This window comes from Halyomorpha halys, unplaced genomic scaffold, assembly GCF_000696795.3.
Source record: "Halyomorpha halys isolate HHAL.00 unplaced genomic scaffold, Hhal_1.1 Scaffold2412.1, whole genome shotgun sequence".
NCBI classification, from domain to species: Eukaryota; Metazoa; Arthropoda; class Insecta; order Hemiptera; family Pentatomidae; genus Halyomorpha; species Halyomorpha halys.
Window position 1 is genome coordinate 16811 of NW_027111574.1, and position 13333 is coordinate 30143.

Sequence of the window (13333 nt, forward strand, 5' to 3'; positions counted from 1 at the left end):
TCAAACAAAAGAGAATAAACTTCTAATATTGATAAACTTAAAATAGGAAAAAATTATAACAAAAAATGTGATAATAATAAAGAAAATATTAAACAAAAAGAACATTATACATTATAAGAAATGGATTTTGATGACCAAAAGTTCTAAGTCTTCAAATATTGTATTAACTCATACTTATCTATAAATTCCCAATAGAAATAAAGAAAGTCTATTTACAATTCCTTTTGAACAACAGAAAATGATAAAAAAAAAAAAAAAAAAAAAGGTGATTGGAAGGTGGGAAGTGAATAGGAGCGACAGGTTAAGAAAAGAATGAAATTCCATATGGGCGAGGATCAGATGAGAAAATATTTGGCGAAAGTAACACTTTGGTTGGCTGTAGTCAGAGTTAGGCAAAAATCATTACATGAGTTATTCAATTACATCTACAATTGCAGGTTTCAGTTACACTATAATTATATTGTAATTATAATTGTATAGATTAATAATTCAGTTTATTTGAACATATTTCTTATAAGCAGAAATTATAAAAGATAAAATAAAACATATAAATCTATATGCTTATACAATGTTAATAAATCTATACGCCAGTGCACAATCTCAAAATGGATATCATTGTCATATTTTGGAGCCATTCTAAAAAATTTTTTTACATAACACAAAAGATTTTTTCCATTTCGGTGTTAAGTATTTGTGATAAAAATTAAAATTAATTGTAACTGTTTTATAATTACTCAGAATTCAAGGGGGAAAATAATAATTACATAAGAACGTAATCGGTAATTGCAGTTTCTTTGGATCAGCTTGTCATTGTAATTGTGATCCCACAATCACAATTACAAGTTAATCTAAACTATTTTATGAAGTAATTGCAATTACAATTATAATTACTTTTAATTGTAATTGGTGTCATCATTTCGCTAACATATACAGGGTGTGAGACGTCCTCACCCTAGCCTAGATGACGAATTAAGAAATCCCTTTTGGCTCTTCTCTGCCATACCTGCTCATCTCTCAGTATTTAATGGACAAATCGCTCTATAACAGGGCCCAAAATCCCTCATGTTTTAGGTTTCATCCCTATCAGATGGTCCAGGCTATCAATCAGCTTGATGACAGTTGATTCACAGAACCTCATCCCTATCATAGTGGTGTTGAACCATGAATCTAGTTCCTCCATTTGATAATAGTAATATAATATATTATGACATTAAAACGAATGGGTTCTAATTGCGGAATAAAAACCATTTGAGAACAAAGGAAATTATTGTACTGTATCACACTGTTTTTGAAAAGTATATTCTAAGCAAACTGTCTACTTAAGAATTAATTGAGCTAATTCTATTTCAGGTATGATGCCTAATAATGTGCCAACATTACAGCAAAACTTATTTATTGGTTCAATGGCAGGATTGATATCCAAAACTTTAGTGTATCCATTGGATTTGTCCAGGAAACGTCTACAACTGCAAGGTTTTCAAGGTAGAAAAGGCTTTGGAAAAGTAAGTATTTTTTTATCTTTTCTTTTACCTGTAGTTGCCAATAAATAATTTATAGAGACCTACCCAGTGTACTGTATGAGGGTCACTTGGCTCTGTTAGTCACGGCTTGATCAGCCAAGGGTGCTTCATTCAGCACTTGTCAGACTAGAGAGTTAATTTATGATCTCAAAGAGTAGTTGAATAATAATAGTAATAGTAAGATAAAATCATTTTTTAATTAAATATATTATTTTACATGTTCATGAATGATTAACGTATTCCATTAGGATTGTTATTTTTCAGAAAACACTTTGTTAGTAGTTATTTTGATTTAATGTGATCAATGTTTCAGAATTTCAACTGTCGAGGGATGATGAATTGTATAATACGCACTGTAAATAATGAAGGTGTCCAAGGACTTTACAAAGGACTTGCACCAAGTATTCTTAAAGCTGCTGTTACAACTGCCTTCCATTTTACCGGATATGACTTCATATGTCGTTTATTTTTGGCTACCCACAAATATAAGTGATCAAATAAAGCTTTTTTTTTATGTATTTCTTTTTCAATCATGACCTTTAAAAGAGTCTTAGCTGCTATAAAAAATACCGTAGTTTTTATGTGTTAATTTTATTAATAATTTTAATAATTAGAGCAAAATATATCTGGAACAAATCATTTAAAATATTATACGTTATTAGAGAACAATATTACACATAATTATAGAATTATTATGATTCTTGATATAACACTAATTACTAATAAGATGTTATCATTACTTTCTTGTTATCAATTTTTTATTTCTATATTTCTTCAAATGGGATTTGAAGAAAATTGATTACTATCTAATTTGTGTATAATATTTACATATACTTTTCTATGCTATCACATTAAGTGATTAGTGTGTGAACATGAGTCGCCAATATGACGAATGAAGTGTATGAAGTTGAAGAATAAACTAATAAGGTAGCTGCAAGATAAAAAAAACAAAGTAATTTTCAGTTATTCATATAAATAAATTATTTTTTTATTAGTATATGGTTCTTATGAAGAACATATCAGAATTTTATCATTCTTTTCTCTAAAATTTACCTTTTTCGAATCAAATAATTTAAAAAAATAATTTAGTTCCTATTTAATGTCAAATATGTTATTATGAAATATCAATTATAAAATTTGTGATTAATTGTAATTTACAGTAAAAAAAAATTACTGTTAAGGAAAATATTAATTATGAATTAATTAAGGAAATAAATTTATAATTAAAGAAGTTTATTGGAAATCAAGGAACTTAAATTATTTGTTTTTTTTTTTATCAGCCCTTTACTGATTTTTGGTGAAAGGTTGTTCCATAGAGCTATGAATATTACTGTATATCCATGGTCTACACAGTAATATTTTTTAAACCCCTCTAAAAATAACATGATAAGTAGTTACTATGTTAATATTTAATAATATTTATATACAAAATCTTGAAGTATATCTTTTTTTCTGAATTAGAGTCATATTTTAAGGAGTCTGGTTTGTTTATTTACTCTGTGCTTTAACGTGTGATAAAGTGCTGGTGCACTGTTTATTTCTAGTGATTCATAATGAGATACATTTATGGTCATTACTTTTAAAAATATTTGAACATGATTAGGTAGAGTAACATTAACTGAAATTTGTTTTAGTTAATCTAGTTAAATCACATACTTATGTTTGTCATTAAATCCAAAACTCTTAATTTGATAAATTTTATATAAACAATTTTTTTTTAAAATTAATATAAATAAAAATCACACAGCAAGTGCTTAGGTTTTAATACCTATGAGAATTTAATAGAATGATTTCAAAAATTCCAAAAGGTAGGAATAAACATAATATAGGTGAAATATTAACGAATAAGTTCCAATATTTTGGCCAAAAATCTATGAGTTTTTTTAATGGAAAATATAAGTAAATATTTTCAAATAAAATAACTCTCTTAGAATATCTAAAATCATTTATTAAATTAGAAATAAACTTAATTCCAATGAGACTTAATTCAAAAATAGAAGACAGAGCGCTCTATTGGAGATGTTATAAAATAAAGTCATATCAGCCAGAAGTTTCCCATGGGGTTCACAGTGTCCCAGAAAGTGGGTTGTTATCAATCAATTCTATGTTCAGAAAGCCGGCAAAGATTAAAGTTATCCTGTATCCACTTCGTTTGAAATAAGAAGGTATTTTAAAATAATTTTAGGAAGTTATCAGTTTATTAATAATTTGGTCATGTCAATTTAGTGTTTAATAATTTTTGTTTATTAAGAAAATAGAGAAACAATATATTTAAATACATTTTCTTCACACTTATATTCCCAAAACTTGACATATTGTGTAATATTTTCTTTGAAGATAACTGGATTTACTGAGGCAACCATATAAATCATTGACTTTGAGACAGTCTGTTTTACTTAACATTCTTCTCTGACCCAACTTTGCCCCAACATGTTTAGCAGTAATTGTTGGTTTTCCTTTTCCTTTGCTGAAATATAGATGCTTTTGAAATTTAAATTTTTTAAATTTATTCATTTAATTGATTAGTATGAATGAACTTACCTGAAAAAATTTCTTCCATAATGCATAATGCTGTCATAGTCGTATTCAAACTTATATGTAGTGTTTTTTAAGCTTTGCTTGTCAAAGTTTGACAGATATTCTATAACAATAGTGATAATGTCAAATCAGCTGACAGAACAAGTACCAATAATGGAACTACATTATGCAAAAAGTAACAAAACCACATAGTAATCAAACCGATAAATATGGATTTAAAGTTAAATAAAAAAATTCTGGAATAAAAAAAAATATATATACACACTTCAACTAACAACGTTTTAAAGAGATTCTATTTTATGCAAAGACAGTCCCTCCTATGATTTCTATAGAAAATATCATAAAAATAATGTCCTAAGTCTTTTTCATGATTTAATATTTATTCAATCCATAGCTGGTATAAACATGGGGGTGGGGAAGTGGGTCTTTATTGCAGGAGATGGAGTAACACCTAAGGAACAATAATGTAGGATTAACTCATATTTTGTAAATTTTAGGATCATTGCCTTTTTGAAGAAAGTGATCCAGTTTTAGTTTTAATTAAATATTATTTTGTTCACATACTTTTCAGTCAATAATATTTTATCATTAAAGGATATTCAACCAAAAGATTTTTTGGTCATTAAAATTAATTATAGTAAAAATCAGTTTGTCTGTTCTTTTGAAATCCTTTAAAAAAAATAATAAAAATAAATAGGATGATGGTCCAGGTTGCGATCAAGAAAGGTAAAAAGATCGATTTATTAGCAACCAGCGCTTCTCCCCATTTTGTAGGGCTTCATCAGTGCTAAATGAAAACAAGATACAAACATTGAAAGATGTTATAAGATTTTAGAATATACATATGAACTTGTATAAAAGATGATTTATAAAAACATTATAGAAAAAAGGGAATGTAGTAAACTTAATATATTAGTAGTAAAATATAAATTTATTTTTTATATATCATCTTTTTTTATAACATTATATGTTTATTCCTCTAGTCTTATCATATTGTACAATGTTTGAATCTATTTTCATATCTGATGAAGCCCTGCAAAGTGAGGCAAAACATCTATAATAACAAGCAAAACATCTAAAATAGTTTTTTATACTATTTTTGTGCTTTTCTTGATTGTCACCCTGACCATTTTTCTATAATCATCACATACTATCAACTAATAATCTTCCAAAATTAAAAAAAAAAAAAAAATAAATAAACATAAATGTATATATTACTACTCTTTATGTCCACTATCTTATTCCAAAATTATCATGTTTGTATTTTAAGTGTTTCATACTTCCAGGAAACTGACTCATTTGTTTTTTCTTTTAAATAAATAACTCTGTAACTATACATATCCATCATTTCTTGGTTTAAGTTACAGAATGATTTATCTCAAATAATTTCATCAGATGTAGAAGGATCTACATTGCATTATGTGATTTTTAATGAAACATTAGTTCACCATTGCTTTTGTTTTTAATTCTTTGAGGGTTACACTGTGATTTTTATAAAGTTGTTTGTGTTATAATGTATTTTGTATTAATTAAAATTTTTATTTATAAAATATATAACCATCCTTTGTAATTATGCTGATGATTTAAAATATTTTCTTTGCATTAGCATTAGTCTGCCAGTACAGAAATACTTTTCTTTATAAGTTTATATTAATTGAAAGATTCATTTAAAATTTGAAAGAGGAAGTTTTCAAGACTTTTAACAACTGGTTTTTGAATCTGAAGGAAAAAAGTGTAGAGATTTTTTTTTTCTTTTATTCCTACACTACTTTGTATCAAATTTAAAAACTGCATAAAAAATCAGAGGACATAAATAAAGAACACTGTTAACCTCCTATGACTATAAAACTAATAAAAATTAAGTATTACTCTAAAAATTTGAAGGGTGCCTAGAGAAAATGCTCTGAGTCTATTTTATTTTTTTATAATTTTTTTTTTTTCAAATTTGAGCTATTGTGTCATCTAAGGGGGTTTAATGAAAGCTTTCTATTCAACTAAACTAATCATTAATTTCTTAAAATGAACTAAGCCCTCAGTATTACAAAGAAAATGACAGAATACTCTGGAAGAGATAGAGCTAGCTTACTCAATTTTATTGAATAAACTAAAAGTATAAAATGTGGCTCTGATCGTTTTTCCTCTGTACGCTTCATTTTTTTTAAATTCACTACATATATTTGTTACAAAACTTCAATTGTATTTCTTTACTTGTTAATTCTTTTATGAATAAATAAAATTCATTGAACATAATTTTTTTTTTTAGTCGGCATGGTTTCATTATTACCAATGGCCACTAAATATTACTTTATTAGTTATAAAATATTAAAATTAAAGTGGAATCCAATTTTTAATCTTAATTTTGATTGGAATCAATTATTTTTTATTTTTACTTTGTTCAGTATGAAAATCATAGTCTACATTAGCCTACATCAGGTCTTCAGTAATTTTTCAGTCTACTTTCTTAAGATATTCATTGAAAGTTTTTTATAAAACTTTTAAACAATAAAAGCTGAAGTTGGTTAAAATCTATGAGATAATACTAATTAAGTTAATAATGCCTAATGAATTACAAATTAGATATAAAGGTTACTCCTCCTATTTTAGACAGAACAGGAAGATTATTATTTATTCCTCAGAGCCATCGAGGAACATGGATCCATAACAGTTAGCATAAGCATAAGAGAGTCTCAAATATTACCTGTTTGTCTAAACTATTTATTAATGATTTTTATTTTCTTCTGTCATCTTACTTACGAGGTATAATGTTATCCTTGTGAATCGTTACAAATTTATCTCTATCAAATCTTGATTGTTCATGAAAAATACCAAGAGCATGTAAAATTTCATGCATCGCCCGACCTTCATTCCCTAAACAGTTTGGTCCCTTTTCATCGGGTGCTTGGAGGGATAGTAATTGTGGGCCTCCATATTTCCCAACGTAAGACCAACATCTACAAAAATGTAACCAAGATAAATATTTTTAGTTTTAATATCTACATTAAGTTATTCCAATTACACTATGGACATTGAATTTTGGAAAATAGAAAAAATAGTACATATAAATAAAATATTGTTGTTCAAAGTATATCATGGAATTGAATTTAGTAATTTTCTTTAAAAAAATTCCTAAAACTATTGTTTACAATATGTTAGTAGAAATAAATGTATGTACATTAGGTCTAGAACCTTAATATGTCTCATTATAAATCAATGAAATCAATATTTTATTTTTAATATATAAATTAATTTCTTGAAACTCAATGTTATTATAAGTACATAATACATAATATTTCTCAATGACTATATATCTTACCCTTTTGGAAATTTAATTGGCCATATCAGCAAATAATCTTTCTTTTTTCCATCCCAAGGTACAAGTTTTACACATGTCATAAAATTTATTGTGGAAATTGCTCGAGAAATAGTTATGAATTCTGCTGGCTCTTGAAAACATAAAAATAATATCTCATTTCTAATGTGAAATTTGTTGTTAAGGTAAAATTCATATTTTCCTGATTGCAAATATTCTCTTTATTATCCTTTGAGTTTCTGTTAAAAATTTTGACTTTGGCTTTCCAAAAATCGTTAATTTAAATATACAATGCCAAAAAATAGTAACCAAAATGCAATTGAAAAATATGTCTTATATTTCAGTGTTATCAAAGAATACTCTATAATTCACATGAAAGTGATGAAATATTATCTATAAATTAGGAATAAACATATAATTTCTGTAATGTCGCTTACCATATAAAGGACTTATTACGTACGGTACTGTACCATTGTCCCACTTTTTCTCAGGAAAAACATCCCATTTAAGGCCGACTCTCCAGTAATTGTATAGCTGGTCAAAAATTAATTTATTAAAATAAAATTTCATTGCTACTAACTGAGGTTATAGTCAGTAGAAATTTTTGTTTATTCCAATAATTAATTGATTATTTTATTTGTATTCCTATCATTATTAATATTTGATTCAAACCTCATTGTTCATCGCCATATCTCCTTGGAAAAGTCCTGGGCTCACCTCTGGGTCGTTTTCTTCATCATCAAAAATATCAGAAAAATCGTCCGACAAGCCAGGCAGAGCAACTGAAAATATTAATTACTTAATTTTATTAATAAATCCATTTATTTATAAAATAAAAATAATACTTGATTTTTATGTCTACAGCACTAATCCTTCCAGATTAGATTTAATTGGCTAAATCTGCCTCTAGTCTTTCTTTTATCCAATCCAAATAATTATAGATATTCAGACTATAATTGTTTTAGTTTCAGTTTAAAATTTTCACATTGGCTTTAGAAAATCAAAGTTATTTTCTAAACTTCAGTAATTTAAATTAAAATATGTACTCTCATGAAAAATACATTGAGCAATAAACATTTTGTTTTTAAATTTTTAATCTGAACTCAATAACTTATTTGTTTACTCAATTCTATATATTAATATGATGATATTTATGTCTCTTGTCAAATAAAATCATAAAGGGTTAACTGTTATCATGGACAAAACAGAAACATTGGAAATTAAACATTTAAATATAAATATTCTGAAAAGTTGATTTATATTAATAGGTTGGGGAAAACATAATTATTTTGATGATAAAATAAAATTTATATGTAAAAGTTATGATTTATTCCATAAGTCTAAATTAATAACTATTTATGATTTATAAATAATTCCTTTAAAATATGGGATTATTAGACCTTTTAAATGGCATATTAATGCATTATGTTGATAAATAATATTTATTTGATAGTTTGGATGTGAAATGAATATTTTTAATTCTCAAGGTATAAATTTAAATATTTGAATGATTTTTGTTGCAAACGTGAGTTGCCATGCACTTGTAATTAACAATATACAATGGCAATTAGAACTTGTAAAACACATTATTTTTCATATACAAAGTAGGTTAGGTTTTTAAAGATTTAAAAATTAATCAACAATTGTTTTTAAACATAAAGAGATGGTAAAGTGACAATTAAAAGATATAAAAGATTTTCATTGTTTTATATTTTTGACTAGTACCAGGCACTGGAAGAAGTAATCGAGCAGTTCTTACTGAAAATTCAGACAGGCAATAGGTCTGTCGGTCTCGTAAGAGAAAATTATTTTAGTTCAAATTTCAGTGCGTTTTTTGTTTATATAAGAAATTATACTTTTTATATAAATAACTGATGTTTTCTCCTATATTCAGATATTTTCTGGAATAAATAATGACGAACTCAACTATTAATTTACAATTTTATTTTTTTCATTACAGGTATTGTCTTATAAATTAATAAAAACTTGTAGTTTAATGCTTTATTAATGTTACCTTAGTAACCTGTTATATTATGGAAAATTAAAATATAACATAAATTGGCAATCTATGCCATGATGATAATGCATTCGTAACTGGTGGGGGAAACTAGTCCAGCAAGTGGGACTAGTGGTTCTTTTTTGATAATTTGAAGTTACCACACATATTTACCAAGATGGGAATGTCAAGATTCCTTTCTCGAGACTGCCAAGAAATAAATATTAACTACCTCAGGTGGGAATCAAACCCACAACAATCCAACCCATGCACTCTGGAACCCAAGACCCAATGCACATGACCATCACATCCTTAATGTAACCATAGTAACATAAAATAACAAAATAAATATTTTAAAAAACTAACATTGCAATATATATTTTGTGAATAAATTATACTCGTTAAAATATAGATCTATAAGCTTGCCGTCGTTAATCAAGCCAAATATTCAGGGGTTTTAATGTTTATTTTAATTATTATGAACCTATGGATAGTTAAGTTTAGAATATTCAGCGATTAAAATTATTATCCAGTATCTTTATAGATACCACATTAGCTCATTAAGTATTATTTTTATTTTACTTATATTGTATTTTTATTGCTATTATTATTTTCCAGTCTCTATTTATCAACTCATATTATTTCATTCATATAATACTATTAGATATGAAATCATATTATTATTATATATCTGCTATTCAATGTTTGAATAAATTTCAATAAATCAAATGTAGTATTTTTGTTTAAAATATTAGTTTCATTCATTCTGATCATAATTTCCCTTGTAGAAACCTTCATTTTAATTTCCGTTTCTTAATTGAATTTAATTATTCATGAAGAAGAACCTGACATGACAAATCCTGTATTAAACTCATTTTTTTTTTTTTTTTTAACATTTCAGTGTGTAATGTATTATTGAAAATTTTAAATTTCAAACAGAAGGTGTTACATAAAAATGAAGACTGTAATTGATAAAAGTATAATATTTTTTTTTTTTAAGAACTTCTGAAGTCATATAAATCATTCAATGTTTTAAACATTATAACTGTATTAAATTTATCCTTTTCTTTTATTTAGCTTTAGCTTATTTATCATTTTTTTAAATAAATTAAATTTTTTAATGTAATATTTTTGGTGAACGCCCATTAAAAAATGAATTTATAAAACATACTTTATAATTTTATATTATGTTTTTTATTTTCCTTTTTCTGAATATTTAGCGTTATTTATTTGATTGTTTTATTTTTATATCTGAATTCATATTTCGAGTCGGGCGACTCCACTGAAAGTAATTATCGTTATTTTTTTCTAATCTTATTTTATTTTGGGAGCTTGTAGTTTACCATCATCAGGGATAGGTGGATGTACTACATCCGGTACTGTTGGTAAGTGAAGGCGGAAGCTCCTAAGCCACGCGCTGTCAGGAAGAAGAAGAACCAGAGGCACTAGGATGCCCTTCATTACTGACCAGTGTCCAGTGGTACCAGAAGTGCTGGTTTATGGTAGTGGGGAGATCAGGTTCCCTACAGGGGGTCGATGACCCCCCACCAAGCATCTTAAGCAGGTATTGTCCTGGAATCTTGGACCACTGCCCTGCCAAAATTACCCCTTCCACCTCCTTTGTGTGTGCTTAACCCATTCTGGCTAGTTTCAATGAACACACCTTTGTTTGATAGTATCAAAAGGTGTACTTTCCCTCCTTTGGAACATAATGAGCAGTCATGGAAATGAAAAAAAAAAGTATTAAAAAACTTACGATAACATTATATAATTTTATGAAATTGAATCATTCTAAAAAATAGTTTCTCTTTCATACATTTTTACATCATCTTAGTTGTTTGTTTTTTTCTTATACCTACCTAAATTTTATCATATTGTATTGAAATAATTGAAATTGATGTTTTTCTTTTTTCTTTTGTTATTTATTTATTTGCAATTTATAAAATTAATGGTTTTTTAAATGTTAAAAAATTTCATTGTGAAGTGATCAACCCTAATTTTTTTTTGTCTATAGAGAAGATATAACTGCAAAGGTACTTAAATTAATATTTGATTTATTTTGAAAGATAATTAGCCATGAATTGTTTTCAAATTGAACTCAGTTGGAAAAGATCACTAAATTGCATTAATTGCCCTCCGTAACCCTACTTACTGTCTTAATGTTTTAAACATAAAACACTACTATTTTTTTTTTGTATCAGAAACATATTTATTGTAACAAAAATATTACTCTTTGAAAATATATGTTTTTTTATTTTTATTAATTACATTAGTTTCCTAAGGTTTTATTCAAATGAAAATAACTTTTTCATTAAATGGTTGGTTGTAATAAACATTTATCTTATTATCTGTTAAATAATCAATGTAACAACAAAATATATATTCTGCTTACCTCTGCTAGTTCTATGTTTTATTAGTAATCATTTATTATATACCTTTAAATCTAATTATTGATATGAATTTCAAAATATGTTAGAAACACTATTATAAATATTATTATTATTTCAACAAGGTATTAAAAATCATCTTATCTTCAGTAAATATTGATCAAATATTTTGTATTAACGATTATTAAAATCTGATCCTTGCTTTTATTTCTGATTGACCCACTTAATTAGTTACTAAAAGTCTGAACTTTATTATTTACTTTTTTTTACATTGAATTCAAATCAATTTAATCATATTTATAAATTTTATTAATTAAAAAATATAATTTTCTTAATAGAAATTAAAGATAAGATAAAAATAAAATAAAATTGTCCTCTGGGGTTTCCCCTCACTTATAATGTCTTTATCAACTTTATAATGCCTTCTGTGACATAGTAGTTGATGTAAACTACCAAGATATTTATAATAAATTTGTTACGTGATCATACTTTACTTCATTAAATTTTGTAAATTTATTTAGACAATTGTAAAAAAGTACTATTATAAGTAAAATTACTATTAAAAAGTAAAATTACTATTAAAAAGTAAAATTATATGTAAGATTCTATATTCCATACGTTTATGATGATATTTCTTGTATATAATATTTATAATTCATATTAATAAATAATTAAATTATATATAGTAGCTTCCAGCATAAGATCCTTTTTTTTTAACTTCAAATTATCGTGAATTGAAAAAAATGAATAGTAACTGATTGTTGAAAAATAAAAGTTTTTCATTGTTAAAATAGAAATTTATCAGTATGTAGTATGTAAGATGGTTATTGTTAATTTTTTTTGAGACTAAAGGTATTGTTTTTTTTTATCATTTTCATTATACCTTATTATTATTTTGATATCTTTATTTTTTTTCTTTCATTATTTTTACTACAATATTCTATAAAATTTAATTAGTTTTCTTTTATTATTTTAAAGATAATTTTTTTTTTTTTTTGTTCATTGGTAAGATCAGCTAGATAATGTGAGAAGTGGTATGATAACTAATATGGCTATTAATGTGATCAATTTTAAGGAATGCAGTAATTGACAAATTATATGAGCTCATGTTCAATACGTTGTAATCCCATGATTTAACAATAATGCTTTGAAATGTTGGCTGGTTGGTTGGTTATTAATTTTACTTGAGATACATTCAGGTTTTGTTTCCAAAATAACATATAACCTATTTTTATTTCTATCTCTAATTTGAGTTTTATTTTTATTATTTGTATCGCATGTGTGGTTGATTTTTCATCTACTTTTTCTCTTGAATTTTGGTGCAGTAATGTATTGTTTCTGTTTATAGGAGTTTGGTCCTTGAAGGAGTAGAATAATAGTTATAATGCCGGGTTATGAAAAAGAAAAGCCCAATCTCTTACCATATCAGTATGCACTTGCTGGTGCTGCATCAGGTGCAATTACACGTTTTCTGTCCCAGCCATTCGATGTTCTGAAAATTAGGTTTCAGGTATATCTATTTACCACTCTAATCTACTATTAAATATTTTTATGGATAATTATTTTAAATATAGAAAATAAA

At 25.9% G+C, this 13333-nt stretch overlaps 3 protein-coding genes across 13 annotated transcripts in view; 2 read left to right on the plus strand and 1 right to left on the minus strand.

Moving 5' to 3' along the window:
- Positions 1-2038, plus strand: part of LOC106691500 (Thiamine pyrophosphate carrier protein 1) — a 17515-nt gene extending 15477 nt beyond the window's left edge. For all 8 annotated transcript variants that reach the window (XM_014437294.2, XM_014437296.2, XM_024361890.2 and 5 more), the window contains exons 7-8: positions 1351-1502; positions 1834-2038. In XM_014437294.2, coding sequence (XP_014292780.1) covers positions 1351-1502; positions 1834-2013 — 332 coding nt within the window. In that variant the 3' untranslated portion in view covers positions 2014-2038. The remainder of the gene's footprint in view (positions 1-1350; positions 1503-1833) is intronic.
- Positions 2039-3548: 1510 nt separating this feature from the next.
- The window catches only part of LOC106691494 (mitochondrial thiamine pyrophosphate carrier), a 22359-nt gene continuing 12574 nt past the window's right edge, over positions 3549-13333 (plus strand). Inside the window, exons 1-2 of one of the 4 annotated variants that reach the window (XM_014437286.3) lie at positions 3549-3685; positions 13100-13261. In XM_014437286.3, coding sequence (XP_014292772.1) covers positions 13136-13261 — 126 coding nt within the window. In that variant the 5' untranslated portion in view covers positions 3549-3685; positions 13100-13135. Of the gene's footprint in view, positions 3686-10787; positions 10929-11022; positions 11105-12720; positions 12914-13099; positions 13262-13333 lie in introns of those variants that run through there. The other 3 variants (XM_014437287.3, XM_014437288.3, XM_014437289.3) reach the window with 3 other exon arrangements.
- LOC106691495 (hatching enzyme 1.2) lies at positions 3670-10825 on the minus strand. The gene is made up of 7 exons (XM_014437290.3): positions 10708-10825; positions 8041-8150; positions 7806-7902; positions 7372-7501; positions 6813-7009; positions 4062-4161; positions 3670-3987 (listed from the first exon to the last, which is right to left on the minus strand). The coding sequence occupies exons 1-7, from the start codon at positions 10823-10825 to the stop codon at positions 3813-3815; spliced, it is 927 nt and encodes a 308-aa protein (XP_014292776.1). The 3' UTR covers positions 3670-3812.

Bases quoted from the DNA above. Each gene is read 5' to 3' on its own strand.
- LOC106691495 (XM_014437290.3), bottom strand. From the start codon at position 10,825: ATGAAGGGCATCCTAGTGCCTCTGGTTCTTCTTCTTCCTGACAGCGCG. The intron at 7,502-7,805 runs GTAAGCGACATT...TATGTTTTCAAG, and splicing joins CGTAATAAGTCCTTTATATG to AGCCAGCAGAATTCATAACT. The intron at 7,010-7,371 runs GTAAGATATATA...ACATTTTTGTAG, and splicing joins CCAATTAAATTTCCAAAAGG to ATGTTGGTCTTACGTTGGGA.